Genomic DNA, 20523 nt, shown 5'->3' with positions numbered 1-20523 from the left:
AAATTGCAACTAAAATTACGAAAAAATGTTTTAAATTTACTAAGCAGATACAAGTTATACTTCAGCCGCTCCGCTCCATGTATTATTTTACACAGCGATAGTCTCAACAGCAAACATAATCAAATTTTTCGTCGGGTTCCAGTGGAGTGATGTATTGTGTATCATACTACCTAATAATACCTGTGTCAGCATGTCTGTACTTCACGACTTATTGATAACAACACGATTTCGTTACTATTACATGAAACATAACGTTCAATTGAAATATTACTTCAATTGAACAAATATTTCCATATAATTGCTCGACGACACTCACACTTAGCACATCCATTATGTTTATCGATGACGATGATTGAATAAATCACATACTTAATCGACCGCACGAATCTCCTCTTGCTGCAGAGATCCCATGTACCTTGCTTTACCACGTAACACTCTTCTACACTTCAATTATCGTATTTTATCATGAATATTGAATGATTTTCAAAAGGCCACATCTGAAGATGATGAAAAAACAAGCCACAACTACACTGAGAAAAATCTACACGTCAAGGTCGTGTGTTTTACTTATAGATTTGCGCAATGAGAAAAACCACATGATTTGAGTGTGGTAGCCATATGGATTTCATCATTGATTTCACGGTATAATAACATGTGTATCAATATTAGGTTGTCATGTGAAACAAACATGAATTTCCAAATATTAAATCATGAAAACCAACTGATTTGCTTATTGAATTCAAAATGTAGTAGCTTTAGATAGTCATGTGAGATAGAACATAAATGTCAAGGGACTGAAAGAAGAAATTTGGTAGAAAAACTTTTGCTCTCCAAAATATGGATCCGAGGCTCCTCTGCTTGTTGCAAGCTCTCTTGATTTTTTTTCAAACCCGTGAGCCAGCAACAAGCGGGGCGCCGCAAATCCATAATTTGGGAAGCCAGGGATAAGCATATTCCATTTTTTTCGAAACTGAAAGCCAGGAAAATATGTTTGTGGAATCCGATTTTTCTACTAAACTATACATTATAATCAATGTTTTCTTATAGAAAGGTAGAACTCTCGTATATCGGTCAACTTCACTAATAAAAGAAAAATCGAATTCACAAATTTTCATCTAACACTTTCAGCTTCAAAATGTGCTTCTTCTCTTTGGAATCATGATGATGACTGTCGTTCGACACGAGGTCCAACCGCAATTCAGTTCACTATGCATCCCATGGGTTGATCACAAATAATTTAGAAGCTTTGAACATGGAAATCGATAGCATAGCTCATGGATTTCATCATAACAATCTCATTGCGCAAATCAATGAATCGACCAACTTGAACATGATGATTATGACACAAGATAACCATAAGCAAAACACACTGAATCCGTGTTGGAGTGATGATCTATGCGTCCATAGGTTGACACATACGAATCTGAAGAGAAAGCTCAGGGAACTTATGTGGAAAAAATATGGAATCCCTGTTGTCAGTTGATGAATCAATCCATGAAGCAAAACACAGGAATTTAATGTGTAACACACACGAAGTTTGCAAGAAAATCATAGCAAATCCTTATGGACGTTCATGAATCGATCCATAATTTTAAACACACAGATCGAGCGTGTGGATTTTTATCAGTGTAGAAGGCCTCAACACATTTTAGAGTAAACAAAGGCGTCAACTCACAGGCCTCATCAGCGTCGGCCGGCATCTATGGGCACAAATGAAAAGGGCTGCATAGCTTTTGGTGAAATAAAAGCCTTATTTCCTTTGACTCGTTTTTTTAGCAGGATTTTTTGCTAAAATGATAGTAATGAATATTCATAGCTATAAATCAGTTTATCCATCGACTTTCTGGACGATAAAATAACATAAAATGCTCAAATTCATAATTTAAATTTGATTTATTGTTTGACATAACAAGATTGCATTTTTCTCATTGTTTACTTTTTGGAGATGAGGCCTTTTGAATTGTTAGTCTTGAATTGGTAATTATAAACTATACCTATAGTGTACACATTCAATGATGTTCAAATTTGCAGAATTCGAGGCATTTCCAGATCGTGTCCGGTATTGGGTGCCACCTTTCGAGATCGATCAATTTGGTACTGAAATATATCATCAAAATGTAATGTCAAAATTCATTTTTATATTTTCAAATTTATTTTTGCACACTATAAAAATGATAATATATATCATAAATGAGTAACACGAGCCCATAAAATCAATATTTTTCGAATTATGAATTTAGTGGCTCAAGTGTCCGGTACTGGGGGATCTCCCCCTAATAAAATCTTAAATTTGTTTTACCAAATTAGGATGATAGTGTTGTCTAATAACACAGAACACCTAGATATAAGAAATGAATGTAATGTTTGGAATGATACTAATAAAGAAATTTAAAAAAAAAAAAGCGAATCCTCGCTGTACCAGTTCATACAGCCCTCATTCCCCTTACACTGAATAAAGCTCGTCATCCAAAAAAATGAGAACTTCGTTTGACAGACAGCTGTTTGAGAACAGTCATTGAAACCGTGATGTGCTATCAATGACGACCAAAGGAAAACAATCATTATTTCACTTACAAAGTAAATAGTTTCTCTCGAAAATATTTAGTCCAAACTGTTTCTGTAATTAAATTGTATGTAAATTGTTTGTGCAAAACACTCCAGCATGTACACGCTTCTAAGTGGATTCTATAAATACCTCACACAAAAGGATGAATATTGCATACTGATCCTGGGACTGGACAATGCTGGCAAAACGGTATGGATTCTGTAAGGTGATTTGCGTGGCACTTTGGGAGTACATCTTCCACCTTCCCATTGCAGACCTATCTGGAGGCAGCGAAGACCAAATTCACCAAAAACTACCGTGGCATGAATCCCAGTAAAATTACCACCACCGTCGGATTGAACATCGGACAGATCGACATTCAGGGCATTCGGATGAGCTTTTGGGACCTGGGAGGGCAACAGGAGCTGCAATCCCTGTGGGACAAGTATTACTCCGAGTCGCATGCCGTTATCTACGTTGTGGACTCAAACGATCGCGACCGGATGCACGAATCGAAAGAGGTCTTCGATAGGATGATAGCCAACGAGTACCTGTCCAGTGTGCCGCTGCTTGTGCTGGCCAATAAGCAGGACCTGCCGGACTGTATGGGCGTACGGGAAATTAAGCCGGTGTTCCAGGAAGCGGGACACTTGATCGGCAGGAGGGATTGTCTGGTGATGCCCGTTTCGGCGTTGACCGGGTGAGTTGATTGGATCGATTTCTCGCATGACTTATGATCTCGCCCTAAAAGCCATTGGTAACCATGTGTGTAACTCGTTGTTCCTAAGCATTTTAATGGAGTTACACGTTTTTAAACAGCGCTATGGTGAAGAAAGGATCTTTATCTACCTGCCAGTGGTGATGGTTTGGATGCTTATTCTTTCATTTGCTCAGAAACAACGAGCTACACACCTGGTTACCAATGGCTTTTAGGACGTTATCCCAGATTATGCGAGATTTAGGACTGTATCGGAAATAAGTTGGAAACATATTTAATGGCCTCACAAAAGTTTGGGCCAGTCTTAAAAGTAATTTCATGATTGTGACGTGTTATGAAGCAGGCCCCATTTTAGAAATTTTGTTTCTGTTTAAATGTCAATCTTTAAAAAGTCTCTATAGGGACCTGCACAAAACTCATTCTTTCTCTTTTACTCCTTCACAAATATTGTACACAACAAGTCAACTAAAAGTCAAATTCCTATCCAAAATCAAAACAGTGCAGAGCCCCATATTAAAAATGGAATTTTAGATGTCCAGGTATATTGCCCATTGCACGGTGACGTCATCAGAAAATCGCTCTCTTTCCCTCCTACGAGAAATCTGAAAACAACGGTGCCAGTACCTGTCAAACTTGACTCGACTTCTCGGTCCGTATAATGAGCTGACAATACTCGACTCGATTGAGGTGAGATCCCATTTGGATTTCTCACGGATGCCTAAATAAAACATTACAAAAAGATCGGGCGATTTGACATTTTCGTTTTTTTACATATAGGTAATGGTTAAATTTGAAGAATTGGATCTAAATTATTTATGAATTATTTTTGATAAATTTATAGAATACAGTGAGCAGTTTGAATTTCGGAAAGTTTTGAACAAAAAGATATTAACTAGATTAGGTGTACCAGTTATGGCCATAGTGGTTCCCTATTTCGTCATATGTGATAAATTGAATGTCTCGACATTTTGAAAAGTTTTGTTTGTTTTAGCAGTAAGATATAGGATATATCTTGATTTTAAAACATTTGAAAATATTAAAAATGTTAAAGTTATCGGAATTTCATCTATGGCCAAATAGGGAACCATTATGGCTATAACTGGTACATTTTCTCTAGTATTTGTTGAAATATCAAAAAGATTACCCACCCCCTGGATGGCTGATTCCTGGAGAAATTTGTGAGATCATCTTTTCAACAGGAACGATATTTCGTTTAAAACAGTTTTATTGTGTTTTGTTAAGGCTCAAGAATCCATCATTCAATCATCAGCAATCATCCAAAATGAAAAAAACAGTTTTTTGTTCAAATTCAAGATGTTTGATGAATAAATAAAAATCGTGGTCTTTTAGATATTCTTGGGAAGTTTATTGTTAGGTTCTTAACGAAATTCTTGGCAAGATCTTTGATAAACTGCTTGGAATATGCTTTTTTTTGGATTTATGTTACTTAAGAGGTAAATAACCATCATCGTTTTACAAATTTTCAAAACCAGTTTTCTGCCCAAACTTTAAGCAATGTTAAGGCCGCACGGGACGTCATCATAATCACCCTATCCATTCCAAGAAGCAACTCCCAAGAACCACTCCATATATCGATGCGAAAAATGTATCACTATGATTCTATATATGTAGTGCACAACCCAATACATTTTCAGCTTCATTGGTTCACTAAAACTCGAGATTTGCTTCCACAATGTTTTGATGATTATTGTTAGAGTGAGACGAAAGATAGGGAAAATAACACGGTCTCCCGTGTCCCCATAAAAATCTATCATCGCAATCCAGATAGCAAGTATAGTGCAATGATAGATTTTCTTTAAGGTGACACGGGAGAACGTATTATTTTCCATATCTTTCGTCTCACTCTAGCAATTATCATCAAAACTTTGTGAAAGCAAATCTCGAGTTTTAGTGAAAGCTGAAAGCTGAAAATGTATTGGGTTGTGCACTACATATATAGAATCATAGTGATACATTTTTCGCATCGATATATGGAGTGGTTCTTGGGATTTGCTTCTTGGAATGGATAGGGTGATTATGATGACGTCCCGTGCGGCCTTAACATTGCTTAAAGTTTGGGCAAAAAACTGGTTTTGAAAATTTGTAAAACGATGATGGTTATTTACCTCTTAAGTAACATAAATCCAAAAAAGCAGTTTATCCAAGATCTTGCCAAGAATTTCGTTAAGAACTTAACAATAAACTTCCCAAGAATATCTAAAAGACCACGCTTTTTATTTATTCATCAAACATCTTTGACATAAATTTATGAATAATCTTACAAGAAAATGATTTGAAAGACTGGAAGAATTTGCTGTAAATCTGCAGAAATTCATACAAAATCTCGTCAGGAACCTCATAAGAACTTCGACATAGATCTAAGACTAGTCAAACTAGTAATCCAGATTCGGTTTCTTCCTTGCTCTTGACTTATCCTCTTTCTCCCTCTTTTAATGATTTTGCTTTCCTTTCGGTTTGTTTTTGATTCCAATTCAGTCTCTTTTTTCAAGCTTCCAACACTAATATGGATGTCTATGAGCATTTTTAAACACAATTCTCGCTCAATTTATGATCTCGCCCTAAAGGTCATTGGTAAAGCTTGGTAAAGCAAACGAATGGATTTACACGTTATTGCTACGATGAAGAGAGGATCCACCCCTGTCTCCCAGTTGTGATAGTTTTTATCTTGGTCCGTTCATTTGCATAAAAACAACGAGCTACACACTCGGTTATCAATAGCTTGTAGGGCAAGATCATAAGATATGCGAGCTTTTGTATTTGGTGATACCGCTTCAAAATCCATTATTTTGAAAGTCATATCATTCCATCAAACGTCTGGATATACCAAGTCGTAGTGTTTGGATGTCACACGGTTTTCAGTTTTTAGGTACAATCCTATCAGTGCACCAGATTCCGCTCATTTAAGGGAAGTTATGAGTTCAAATGTATATTATAAAATAACTATTGTGTCGATCAATACTATTTTTATGCCACTATGCGGCTCCAAGTATAAGTAATCAGCGGCAAAATAAAAAGAATTTGAAAAACTTTTATAAAAAAAATAGGTAATTGCATTTGTTACTGCATCTAAGTGTTCCTATTTCCGCTCACGGTAAACTGATTCCGTGACGAACTTACTAAAAATGCATTATTTCGATTTTCATTATTTATACTGATATTTTTTATGGTCGCACCATAGCTACTACTGCAATAAAGAAGGCTGTATACTAAAATCACAGACAAACAGACGTAACACTTAGAACAAATCTCGATCAAAATCATAGTCACGAGGACATGTACGCCCAATGCTAAAAACGGTGTGTTTGGCCGACGGGCTAAAAGACAATGATGAGAGTGTGACGTCTGCTTGTCTGTGCTAAAATCAACATTTATTTAAAATTTTGTTTATTTTTTGGCATGAGCGGTGTTATTGGAACACTCAAAAATACATAGTGTTCCAATAACCGCTCACGAGGTAGTGTGTTTTCAATATTAGGAAATATTTTATCAAATGAAAATAATGTCAGACGACATCATTCGAATGTAGTTAATATTTCTCTAGGATATATCCTTGCGAAAAATATTGGTTTTTGACACGAACAATCAATTTTTATACTAGTGAGCCGATACTGGTGCACTGATGATATCTGGGAAAAATCCGGAAATTGGAAAAATGATGCACAAAAGTTATATTTTTTTGGAGGGTGCAAGGGGTGGGACCAGGTCCGTCCCACTCGGGCTCAGATTGGGTACCACTTCTAGTACTGCATTTGGTCCCTCGGTAATGCAAAAGGTACCCAAGTTTGACAGATCGCAGTACACTTTGCACGGCATTCTAGATTACCTTATGAGCCGTAAAATTTTGGGCAACTGCAAGGGACATGGAGGTCTTTAATGCGTCTTTGGTGGGACAGCCTACTGATCTTGAATTAGATCACGAGTTGCTTTTGAGCAACTCTGAGTAACTCGATTTGCTCGGATGCATGTAAGCATAGCAACCATAAGCGTGGGGTTGTTTGTTTTGTACTGAAAATTTTTCGCGTCGTATCGTATGCAGTTGGCAATCCTTGTCAAAGGTCTTTAGCTGAGTGAGATATTTGAATTTCTTCCAGCATTGTTCAAAAACAACTGAACTAGTACTAGAACATGCATTTGGACTAGTGTTAGTAGAGCTCACGTAGCTTCAACTCTAATTATTTTAATTAGGGTTCTCCCAAACAGAAGTTTTTCTCTGCTACCACGGTGCTCCAATTACCGTTATTATCAAATAAAATATACCATTCAAACGGCAGTCAGCAGTTGATTCCTAACGTTGTTCTGCACCTTTGGCCCGATTTTGAAAAAAATCCTTAGGCAGAATTTTGAGTTACGCCTTTTTGAAGTTTATATGATAGAAATCACTGAAAATATGCCATTTTTACTTGTTTAAACAAAGAGATTATACAAAAAATGTAGTTTTGATATTTTATCTGGTTTTATATATTGAAAAACATTTTCTTAAAAAAAAAATCTAGACCGACATTTGGAAAGGGCCAATGCTATGATAAGTTATTACTTATCAACCAATACACGAACAATTATATCTAACAATCTAACGCCTGATAGTGATTTTAGGAAATTGTCCAAAGCATTCAAATATGAATGAATAATTCTTGGACAGGATATGCAGATACGCCCTTTTGAAGTGTATGGAAAGAATATTACATGGTGAATTCCGTTTCATCTATAATCAACGGTTAGGTGCATACATAATCATTACACCTCTGCGATTGTTCTTATTTCATTCAATTTAGCAAGTTGCACAAAATTTACACGTACACATATTGTCTAGATTGACATTATAAAAGGGCCAAAGTATAATTGAAATATATACACATCAATGTAGCTGAACATCAAAGTTGATCGCAACATTCGAACATTACATATCTGTATCTACATAATTCTATATTCTATATTCTATTCAATTCTATTTAATTCTTTTCTATTCTAATCTGTTCTACTCTACTTAAATTTATTCTATTCTGATCCACCCTACTTGTTCTTATACATATTTTTACAAATGCCAATGTTGTAATCAGAAACTGCGCGCAAAAGAATTGAACGATACACTTTCGATGTTTGTTCGACTTTATAGCGCAGATAGGTCTGTGAAACAGCTGTATGCACAGCGTTATCCGACGCCTGCTCATTATGTCAGCCTAGTCCTCGACCAGTTGCATTGCAGAAGTCTTTTACATTAAACATGGTGATATGATATTTCGAAGATTTTGTCAGACTCTGCTCTTCCCAGCTCTCGATAAACTTGTTCATATTACCTTTAAAACGAGGATCCAGCTCAAATGAAAAGCATTTAATACAAAAAGCTTAAATTCCTTAAAATACATAAAAACTATCATATATAAGTTGAAACCCTTATTTGGACTTACTGTGAAATAATAATTTAAATCTTAATTTTTATGGATCATATGAGAAGCACGCAGTAGGAGTCAGAATCTGTGCATAGCATTTTTTTACAGAGCTGGGAGCGCTAAAAAGCCGACCAAATATCGAAAGAGTACCGTTCAAATCTTTTGCGCGCAGTTGGTAATTTTTACAGTGTCTATTTGTAAAAATATGTATAAGAACAAGTAGGGTTGATCAGAGTAGAATAAATTTAAGTAGAGTATAATTGAATAGAATAGAACAGATTAGAATAGAAGTATGTATGTATGAATATATAATATAGATAAAGATAAGTGATGTTCGAGTGTTCCGGTCAACTTTGATACAGTCATTGTTCAGCTATATTGAAATGTGTATATTTCAATTATACTTTTGTCCTTTTTCAATGTCAGTATAGACAACATGTGTACGTGTAAATTTGGAATCGTTCAAATGTTACGTAACGAGAAGGTTCGGTAGTGTTACGGTTCATACATTTTCCATACAAAAGCTGTAACGTGGGGGAGGAAAGGGGGTCTCAAATTGGAAAATTCTGCGTTACATTTGAAAACAATTTAAATCATTCCTTCTATGCAACTTGCTAAATTGAATGAAATAAAAACAACCGCAAAAGTGTAATGATTATGTATGCACCTAGCTAACCGTTGATTACAGATGGAGCAGAATCCACCATATCCCATATTCCATACTCTTTCCATACATTTCAAAAGGGCGTATCTGCATATCATGTCCAAGAATTTTTCATACAAATTTGAATGCTTTGGACAATTTCCTAAAATCACTAACAGGCGTTAATTTGGTAGATATAATTTTTCGTGTATTGGCTTATTAGTAATAATAAAACAAAGAATTGGCCCTTTTCAAATGTCGGTCGAGAAAAAATTGAGAAAAATGTATTTTTCAATGTCTAAAACCATATAAAAAATTAAAATTACAAAATTTTATTATAATCTTTTTGTTTAAACAAGTTAAAGTGGCATATTTCGTGTGATTTCTATCATATAAACTTCAAAAGGGCGTAACTCAAAATTCTGCCTAAGGATTTTTTTAAAAATCGGCCCAGAGGTGCAGAACAACGTCAGGAATCAACTGCTGACTACCGTTTGAATGGTATATTTTATTTGATAATAACGGTAATTGGAGCACCGTGTGCTACGATTGTGTTCAAACGTCGTGATGATTACGCCATTGAAGCACTTTCCTTGAATTCAACGTTCATCAAAGTATCAATCGAAATAAATGCAGCAGATTAGTTTATACAATTGAGAAAAAATGGGACAAATATACAAGTTATTTTAGAACTAATGATCTTGTATCTTTCGAAGCATTTAACAATACGATAGAACGGGATAGCGCTTTAATCGAAACAATAATCGATATGAGCAGTGTTTATCAAATGACAAAAAAAAACATCTCTGCCCGACATTTGTTGAAATCAGATGCAACGTCGAAGCATATTTGATAATAGGAAATGTATGAAATTGATTACTTGGATTTGCCGATTTCTGAGCAAAAGTGAGTAGCTCAAAGCTGCTCGATGCGCATATCGTGCTCAGAGCAATGCTGTCCTCCCCATAGGGAGGGTGGGTACATTTTGATTAATCCTAATCGGAAATTATTATTGCACTTGAACTTCATACAATTGGGAAGAAAAACGAAACAAAAAGATTCATACAGTTTGCAGTTGAAGCGCCCTAAATGTTTTCAACTTATTTCCGATACAGTCCTTAGAATTGTTCAAGGCATTTCTCATTTTTCTATTGAATCATTTGCTCTTACCATTCCAGAGAGGGGGTCGACGAAGGCATCAAATGGCTGGTGGAATCAATCAAACGTAATTCCTTCGCCCGTCCACCGAAGACGGAGGACACATGATAAGTGCATCGACTTCAAGGTTCGCGTGTGCAATTTTTCGTTTAATAATCGTGTTAATTTCACGGAATTTATTCCAATTCATGTATGACGCCGTAAAAGACAAAAAAAGGTGTTCAAATGCAATCAACTCGTATTTACCTGTATTAAAAGAAAACTCCTTCGTCCTCATCGGCGTGGTCCTTGGCCATGCCGATGAATCCGGCATCGTCGGTGCTGCCCCATTTGGCTGCCTCGCCACCCCGAACCTTCACATTGTAGCAAACGGTCTCGCTCTTCAGCAAACTTTGGCGCAATGTTGAAAGTTTCTGCGAAAATTCCCGATTCTTGGCATTGACGACCGAGATGAATCCCCTGTACAGTTCCTGCAGGAACCGACAATGGTCGAAGCAGCTTTCCACGTCACCCGAACCAAGCGAATTAATGCATTTCCGCATCACTTCTCCGGCTAGATCGCCCACCCCCAGAGCAAATTCCATCGGTGGCAAGGGACAGATCATGTCGATTTCCTCCGGTTCGGCCTCCTCTTGTTCTTCTTTGGCCGGTTTCTTGTCGTTGTCCTCGTGCGGCTTGACCTTGTACCTCAGCTGGTCCTGGATCGCGTTCCAGTGGGAAATGTTCGAGGCGCTGACGTACTCGAAGAAGGTATACGCCTCGATGAACTCCTGCAAACCGGCCGTGTAGGCGCGCAGAAATTGGTACGGGTCTTGGCCGTGCAGCTCCTTGGCAATCGTTGCAAAGTGGGTGCGGCACAGCTGCTGCAGACGATTCTTGGCCTCCGCGCACACTTTCGATTGGTTGTTTTTCCTGAGGAAGATGAAAAAATGTATTCAGCTTGTTTTCCTAATAAGTAAACTTTTTGAAAAGGTCGTTTAGAATAGAATGATGGTCCACATCAATGAAAATTCAATTTTTGCCAATTAACAATTCGGCTTCCGACAGGACATTCGAGCACCCATCAACTTTTACGAGTAACAAATTTGATTTGTTCCAAGAAATCTGAAGGCTATTGTATTCTAAAAAGCATTTAGAATAACCCAAAGTTATCTGTCAAATCGTACACTTCAGGTTAATTATCAGAACTCATGGTCTAAAAGACTTCCTGTAAAAGCTGGTGTTCTTAAAGGCAGCATTTTGGGGTCAATATTAAACAATATTTGTACATCGGATCTACCTGAGTTACCTCAGGGATGTCAAAAATCTTTGCGGATGACACAGGCCTCTCCGCCAAAGGACGAATTCTGCGTGTCTTCTGTAGCAGATTGCAAAAAAGTTTGGATATTTTTTCTTCATACTTGCAAAATGGAAAATTTCTTCTAATGTTTTTAAAACTCAACTTATAATATTCTCACATAAACCAAAAGCTCTTTATTTGAAACCTTCAAGTAGACATGTTGTCACGATGAGAGGGGTTCCAATAAATTTGTCAGATGAAGTTGAGTATCTAGGGCTCATGCTAGATAAAAATGTAACTTTTGAAAATCACATTGTGGGCATTCGAGCCAAATGTCACAAATATATATGTTTTTATTTACTTAATAACAGAAAATTTAAACTCTGTCTTAAGAACAAGATTTTGATCTTTAAACAAATTTTCAGGCTAGCCATGTTGTATGCTGTACCAACATAGACTAGCTGTTGTAATACCAGGAAGAAAGCTTTGTAAAGGATTCAAAATAAAGTTTTGAAAATGATTCTGAAACTACCCAAGTAACCACGAAGCTATATATGAATACTTTATGTTTGCTCTATAGTATGCTATGTATTTAGGGCCCAGATAGCCGTAGCGGTAAACGTGCAGCTATTCAGCAAGACCAAGCTGAGGGTCGTGTGTTCGAATCCCACCGGTCGAGGAACTTTTCGGGTTGGAAATTTTCTCGACTTCCCAGGGCATAGAGTATCATCGTACCTGCCACACGATATACGCTTGCAAAAATGGTCATTGGCATAGTAAGCTCTCAGTTAATAACTGTGGAAGTGCTCATAAAAAACACTAAGCTGAGAAGCAGGCTCTGTCCCAGTGGGGACGTAATGCCAGAAAGAAGAAGAAGATGCTATCAGATTTTGTTTTAAGGTGACATAACCTTTAAGAGCTTTATAAAGCATAATTAAAGTGGGAAAGGGCCCCACAACAACCAAATTAATGCAATACTTGGTAAAGCAGTTTTAATGCACAAGCCCTGCTAAAGCATTTATGTTTTTATATTTAGGGTTCATGATGTATATTAGCTTAAAATAATGTATGTTTAGGGCTTGCGTTAAAAATAAACAAAACAATGAATCCATTGACTACCTTTCAATGGTGTTCTTTACTACTTTAATGATTTTTTTGTTAGAATCAGGATTCGAACCCACAACTAGGATGATGGTGTGCTGGATGCCTGGCGCGTTGGTGTCCTGTGCTAAAGTTGCTGATGTAATGAGGTAGGATAAAAGTTCCTTATAAACGAAGCCACTGTGTGTGTTAACATTACTATTCGCCCAGTTATTACGAATAGAAAGAATTCTCCTCGGCGATTGATTTCCTTTCCTCACCAAATGAAACATCAATAGAAACAATTTTATCACCATTCTTTCTCGTAGAGGAAATAACAGAACTTAACCCACAAAAAAAGCCCTGGCGCATTAAACAGATTTCAGGGGAGAGAAATTGATCGACATTTCCTCTCGCTCCTTATGAGTAAAAGAGTCTCATAGATAAAATACAACAATTTTGAATGAATACATATATCCTTAAATCATGAAATGGGGGTTCGAGATGAAAGAAAGTCATTTCATTATTCTTCCATATCCCACAAAACGTAATGAGCGAGTGCGAACGTGCTCGATCGTCTTACTTATTTAGTACAGATTCGAGTGCGTTTAATGAGGTTATGTAATCTTGTATGACAGCATAACTGTATATTCACTCTAAACGCTTAGCATAATGCTATATTAAAATAATGCTACAAAGCATTTACAATCCCGCATAAACCAGAACCGTACTCGCACTATTCCCCAAACCATCCACAACCATGAACGACAATATCTAGCCAGTTTCCTATAACATCAAAAATAACAATAAAGCTACACTACCGTGGACTGTTTCGACAGTTTGCTGAATGGTAAATGGACAAATAACAATGTGGGGAATAGGCGGTTAAGTTATGTAACCATTCAAAAACGACGATTTTCTCGAACAAAATTTGTCGTGGATAGTTTGCAAAAAGGTACGTAAACCATCCATTTTTTGAAAAATTCAATGTAAGGCAATCAGTTAAGAAATTGTTAAACCATATTTATTTATTAAAAGCAAATAATGTATGGGTAATTATAGGTTTATGGTACTTCATAGTATTTTAACTGTATGCCGTCATTCCTTGCTGTGCGCTTGAACAAGCCAGTTCAGTTTTTGGCAGTCGGTAGTTTTTTGGTTTTTTCTTCCACCACCCGTGTGGTTTTTACCAGTGCAATATTGTACCGTAGTGCTTTAAACCGCGCATCGCGAAGGAAGCGAACCAGATTGGCAAGGGTCAACTGGTATCGTGCCACAAGAAGATATTGTCACCATCATCCCCCGGTGATTGGATCCCCCGTTTGCATCAGCAGCGAAAACGACGACACGTTTTTTCGGCCTACCTACGGTGTAGAAGACCAGCTGCGGTCATCGAACGGGAACGGATAAGTATCAATTGTATACCTACTCCACATCCTTTTGAATTGCTTTCGCATCTCCGAACAAACAAGGTTGAATTCAAGGTTGTTTTTCGGTTCACTTCTGTCTCTCTCCCGGTGCAAGTTTTGCCCGAATAGGGGAGGCTTGTACAAAACAGCCCACTGATCGGTTAAGTTTTTTTTCTCGATATATTTTTTTTTTTTTAGTTTTATTTTTTTGCTTGTATAGGGGAGGTGTGTACAAAATAGTCCACTGATAAGTTAACTTTAAGCATTTTTTTTTGTTTTTTTTTTTTTTACTTTATTGTTTTTTTTATTATTATTTGGTTGTGGTTGATTTTTATCCCGCATGGACGAATCGGATGGAGGCGATACGCCTCCTAAAGATCTCGTTGCACGAACGCGGTTTTATCAACCGTCTTCGGCTGGGCCTTGGGTTGTCTATTTCCGGCGCAAAAATAAGATTTTGAATGTGCTCTCGATCTCTAGAGAGCTGACGCGTAAATATCCTGGGACCGTTATTCACCAAGTGAAGCAATCCAAGCTGCGTGTAACTGCACCTAGTTACAAAGCAGCGAATGAGATTGCTCAGCATGAGGCTTTTACTGTGGAGTATTTTATCTACATACCTGCCAGAGAGGTCGATGTGGAAGGGAAAATTATCGACGCGAGTCTGACATGCGAAGACATTAAGACTGGCAAAGGCGTTTTTGAGAACCGGTCCATTCCTGATGTGGCTATACTGGATTGTAAACAATTACAATCAGCTTCCATGGAAGGAAATAAAAAAGTGTTTTCGCCGTCAGCCTCGTTTCGTGTAACTTTTCCTGGTTCCGTTCTCCCGAAATTTGTTTGCATTGATAGTGTTTTTTACCCAGTGCGCCTTTACGTGCCGAAGGTATTCAATTGTACCAACTGCAAACAGCTTGGTCATAGTGCTAGCTTTTGCGACAACAAGCCCCGTTGTGGCAAATGCAACCAAGCTCATTTAGAAGATGCTTGCACACAGGAAGCTGAAAAATGCAGCTACTGTAGCAAGGATCTGCATGACTTGCAGAAATGCCCGGCATACAAAAGGCGCATTCGAAATGAGAGTCGCTCAATTGTGAAGCGCTCCAAGAAGACGTATGCGGAAATGGTGAAAGCTTTAAATCCGCCTGCAAAAGAGTCTTCATCAGCCATCCCAGTTGGTAACTCTTTTCAAGAGTTGTCTTCCGATGAAGCAAACGACGACGAAACCGATGGGGGAGATTCTTCGGAGGTACACGCACCCGGTAAAAGAAAGTCTCCATCTTCTCCGGGACTGCGCCGTAAGGTATTGAAATCTTCCCTCAAAAGTTTGCCTAATTCCAAAGGAGGTGGGACAAATTTGAAAATCCCGAAGAAACAGGTCTTTGATGCTTCCGTTCCGTGTTGCAGCAAAGATCTGCCGCCCACGTCTCCACAGATAAAATACACTTCAAAAAGAAGCTCTAGACAAGAAAGCAAAAGAAATGCTACTGAAGTCCCTCGCTCTTCCTCGAAAACCCCCCGGGCTAAGCGAGGACTGATAACTTTTACGGCCCTTGTGGATCGCATATGTAATGCTCTCGGAGTTTCAGACTCATTCAGAGGCATACTCGACCTTTTTCTCCCCGCAATAGAAGAATATCTCAGGGAATTGACTATCTCGTGGCCCCTCCTTGCTTCGATCATATCTTTCGATGGCTAATTCATCAAGTGAGGTACAAGATATGATCACTGTGCTACAGTGGAACTGTCATAGTCTAAAACCTAAATTAGACACATTTAAGTTTTTGCTTCACAATTCCGATTGTGATATATTTGCACTTTGTGAAACATGGCTTTCTTCTGAAGATGATCTTAACTTCTACGATTTTAACATTATACGCCAGGATCGAGATGATAATTACGGGGGTGTGCTTTTAGGGATCAAAAAGTGCCATTCATTCTACAGAATCCCCATCCCGACTCATCCAGGCATAGAAATCGTTGCTTGCCAAATAAACGTAAAGGGTAAAGATCTTTGCGTAGCTTCTGTTTATATTCCTCCAAGAGTTTCAATAAACCGCCGTCATCTTTGGAATGCAGTCTCCATGCTCTCATCTCCAGTTTTAATACTGGGTGATATGAACTCACATGGTACTGGATGGGGCGAATCTTATGACGATTATAGAGCGGCTATTTTCTATGACTTATGCGACGATTTCAACTTGAACATTTTGAACACAGGTGAAGTGACACGTATTTCATCCGACGGCAAAGAAAGCCGTCTTGACCTCCCAAGCAACCAATAGTTCGGATAGTACTTAAGCAGTGAACTCCGAAGATCACTTTTGGTATAAATCTAGTTTCAGTGAAACTTTTTCGCTGATTAAGGGTACACTACGGAACTTGATTCTCGAAAGAGTAACTCGTGAACCTGTCAACAACTAGAAAGTTCAGAACAAGTTTGTATTGAACTTCTTTCCTACTTGAAGGTAAATATAATTCTCCTAGCAACCCAAACGAACTTTATGTAAACTTTAAAGTTCGGTTAATTACTTAAAAAGTGAGCTGATTAAGCCAAAACATGCCCTTTTATCCGAACTTTTGGTTGCTTGGGCTGTCTTTAGGATCAAGTTCACTATCATTCGATTGCATGTGGAAGGTTATCGATGATCCCCATGGTAGTGATCACTTGCCCATAATAACCTCTATCAGAACTAATTGTGAAAGGTCAGAACAGTCAATTCAGGTTCCTTTTGACCTCACTAGGAATATCGATTGGCAAAAATTTGCATCAGCGGTAACTTTTGGTATCGAATCATTCAACACTCTCCCACCGTTGGATGAGTATCGATTCCTAACAGAATTGATTTATAAAAGTGCATTAGAATCCCAAAAGCAACGAGTTCCAAGTGCATCCTTCAAAAGACGACCAGCCACACCTGGTTGGGATGATGAATGCACTCAGTTGTATCGAGAAAAATCTAATGCCTTTAAAGCTTTTCGTAGATACGGTACCTCAGAACTTTATTTAGAGTACTCGAAGCTCGAAAAAAGACTGAAGAATCTTATTAAAGCGAAGAAGCGTAGCTATTGGCGACGTTTCATCGATGGCCTCTCACGAGAAACTTCAATGACGACGCTTTGGAGAGTGGCTCGCAACATGCGAAACCGCTCATCCTCAAATGAGAGTGACGAATACTCCAATCGTTGGATATTCAACTTCGCAAAAAAGGTCTGTCCAGACTCAGTTCCAGCTCATCCGCCTTTTTGGGAAACTCCAAGAGACGATTCTTTGGACAGACCACTCACTATGCTGGAATTTTCTATGGCTCTTCTTTCATCAAACAACTCCTCTCCGGGACGCGATATGATTAAGTTCAATCTTCTTAAAAATCTTCCCGATATCGCTAAAAGACGGTTGCTTGAGCTGTTCAACTCATTCATGGAGCACAACATTGTTCCATCTGAATGGAGACAGGTCAAAGTAATAGCTATTCAAAAGCCTGGGAAACCAGCGTCTGATCATAATTCGTACCGCCCGATCGCTATGTTATCATGTTTAAGGAAATTGTTAGAAAAAATGATCCTATCCCGACTCGATCACTGGGTCGAATCAAACAACATGCTTTCCAGTACACAATTTGGCTTTCGCAAGGGCAAAGGAACAAACGATTGTCTAGCGTTGCTTTCATCAGATATTCAACTAGCCTTTGCTGACAAGGAGCAATTGGCTTCGGTTTTCTTGGACATTAAGGGCGCTTTTGATTCAGTTTCCATAGAAATATTGTCAGAAAGCCTGCACAATAGTGGTCTACCTGGAATTTTGAATAATTTCTTGTACAATTTGTTGTCAGAAAAACACATGAGCTTCACTCTCGGTCAACTGACAACTTCCAGAATTAGCTATATGGGTCTTCCCCAAGGCTCCTGTCTAAGTCCCTTGCTTTATAACTTTTATGTTAAAGATATTGACAACTGTTTAGAAGAACCATGCACGCTTAGACAACTTGCAGATGATGCTGTGGTCTCTATGAAGGGCCCACGAGCAGAAATCCTGCAAAGACCATTGCAAAATTCCCTGGATAATCTATCCACTTGGGCTAGAAACTTAGGGATCGAGTTTGCTCCGCAAAAAACTCAACTGGTTGTATTTTCTAGGAAGCGGAATCCTGCCCAACTAAAGCTTAAGCTTTTGGGAACAGACATCGACCAGTCTTTGACTTCAAAATACCTTGGGGTCTGGTTTGATTCAAAAGGCACTTGGCGAACTCATATTAGGCATTTAACGGAAAAGTGCCAACAAAGGATCAATTTTCTACGAACAATTACCGGAACATGGTGGGGTGCTCACCCGGAAGACCTCATTAAACTCTATAAAACAACTATTTTATCTGTTCTAGAGTATGGCTCTTTCTGTTTTCTCTCAGCAGCAAACTGCCACCTGATTAAATTGGAATGGGGGACGGACCTGGTGTAGTGGTTAGAACACTCGCCTCTCACGCCGAGGACCTGGGATCGAATCCCATCCCCGACATAGTCACTTATGACGTAAAAAGTTATAGTGACGACTTCCTTCGGAAGGGAAGTAAAGCCGTTGGTCCCGAGATGAACTAGCCTAGGGCTAAAAATCTCGTTAATAAAGTCAAACCAACCTTAAATTGGAACGAATTCAATATCGTTGTTTGCGTATCGCCTTAGGGTGTATGCACTCAACACATAATGCGAGCCTAGAGGTTCTGGCAGGGGTTTTACCGCTACAGAACCGATACTGGGAGCTCTCGCTAAGAATACTTATTAAGTGTGGAGTGAGCAACACACTCGTTATCGAAAACTTCGAAGAATTGCTCAAACTGAATGCTCAGTCAAAATTCATGAGAGTTTATCTCTACTACATGTCATCTGACATTAGCCTTCCATGTTATAACCCTCCACGTGTACGCTTCACCAATGACAGTTCCTCTGTTGAATATGATCTGTCCATGAAACAAGCTATTCATGGAATTCCAGATCAACTTCGATGTATTACTATCCCACGTATTTTTAACGCAAAGTACCAGAATGTCGATTCCTACAGGAGATATTTCACTGACGGGTCCCGTATAAATGGATCCACTGGCTTCGGTGTCTTCAATGAAAACTCTTCCGCCTTCCGAAAACTTCAGGAACCTTGCACGGTTTATGTTGCTGAGCTGGCAGCAATCAACTTCGCTTTGGGGATGATCTCTAACATGCCCGCAGACCACTTCTTCATCTTCTCGGATAGTCTCAGTTCTATTGAGGCACTCCGATCGATGAAACCTGTAAAGCATGCATCTTACTTTCTTACAAAAATAAGAGAGCAGATGTGTGCACTGGTCGAAAGATCATATAAGATTACCTTTGTATGGGTCCCCTCACATTGCTTAATTTATGGCAATGAGAAGGCGGACTCTCTCGCAAAGGTGGGCGCTGAGGAAGGTGAGATTTATGATAGACGAATTTCACACGATGAATTTTTTCATTTAGTACGTCAAAGTTCTCTTCACGGTTGGCAAAGCGATTGGCTAAATGGCCAACTGGGACGGTGGTTACATTCCATAATTCCTAGAGTTTCCTTGCGAGCCTGGTGGAAAGGTTTGGACGTAAGTCGAGATTTCATTCGCGTGATGTCAAGACTTATGTCCAACCATTACTCGCTAGATGCACATCTACACAGGATTAACCTCGCGCTGAGCAATATTTGTAATAGGTGTGGTTCCGGTTATGATGACATCGATCACGTAGTTTGGCAGTGCCCGGATATGGACGCCTCCAGAGCGCAACTTTTGGATACCCTTGCGGCCCGAGGTAGACAACCCTATGTTCCAGTTAGAGATGTGTTGGGCACCCGCGATTTCATTTATATGGTCGCAATTTACGATTTCCTTCGCTTGTCTTGTATAAAAGTTTAATTCTCTTGTGTTCTCTTCTCCAGTTTTTTTTTCTCTGTGTTGTCCCTTTTGTGTTGGATTGAGGATCCTAGCCATCCGGCAGACGAATATCGGCAAGAAATTGGTACCAACGCCATGTCACGATAATAGAGCTATCACGCTATACCTCCCGGATGAGCTGCAGAGAACCCTAAACCCAATCCTTACCATGTCCTTCCCTTTCAAAATTGTGACCATTAACCTCGAGTTGCCACGAGTACCCTGGCTCCATCCCATACTAACTTTGGTACTGAAAAAGTAAATAAATTGTAAATAGTACAAAAATGAACTTCGGCTCCGTAAAGCGTTACACGCATTTGAGCCCCAAATAAACGAACTAGTTAAAAAAAAAC

General features: G+C 38.6%; 2 protein-coding genes across 2 annotated transcripts in view; one reads left to right on the top strand and one right to left on the bottom strand.

The window, feature by feature from the left end:
• Positions 1 to 2529: 2529 nt before the first annotated feature.
• LOC5573310 (ADP-ribosylation factor-related protein 1) lies at positions 2530 to 10703 on the top strand. Its single transcript, XM_001654480.2, has 3 exons — positions 2530 to 2755; positions 2821 to 3245; positions 10493 to 10703. Exons 1-3 carry the CDS (start codon positions 2663 to 2665, stop codon positions 10578 to 10580), a joined length of 606 nt encoding a protein of 201 aa, XP_001654530.1. The 5' UTR covers positions 2530 to 2662; the 3' UTR covers positions 10581 to 10703.
• Positions 10614 to 20523, bottom strand: part of LOC5573313 (translin-associated protein X) — a 39261-nt gene continuing 29351 nt past the window's right edge. The window contains exon 2 of the mRNA XM_001654478.2: positions 10614 to 11384. Coding sequence (XP_001654528.1) covers positions 10724 to 11384 — 661 coding nt within the window. The 3' untranslated portion in view covers positions 10614 to 10723. The remainder of the gene's footprint in view (positions 11385 to 20523) is intronic.

Source organism: Aedes aegypti, chromosome 1 (genome assembly GCF_002204515.2).
Source record: "Aedes aegypti strain LVP_AGWG chromosome 1, AaegL5.0 Primary Assembly, whole genome shotgun sequence".
NCBI lineage: Eukaryota > Metazoa > Arthropoda > Insecta > Diptera > Culicidae > Aedes > Aedes aegypti.
The sequence above is the reverse complement of the archived record's forward strand: the minus strand, read 5'-3'. Positions and strand labels throughout refer to the sequence as shown.

What these genes read in the sequence shown, in the direction of transcription:
- LOC5573310 (XM_001654480.2), top strand. Translation starts at nt 2,663, where the DNA reads ATGTACACGCTTCTAAGTGGATTCTATAAATACCTCACACAAAAGGAT. An exon ending in TGGACAATGCTGGCAAAACG is followed by an intron (nt 2,756 to 2,820) that starts GTATGGATTCTG and finishes TTCCCATTGCAG; the next exon opens with ACCTATCTGGAGGCAGCGAA. An exon ending in CCCGTTTCGGCGTTGACCGG is followed by an intron (nt 3,246 to 10,492) that starts GTGAGTTGATTG and finishes TTACCATTCCAG; the next exon opens with AGAGGGGGTCGACGAAGGCA.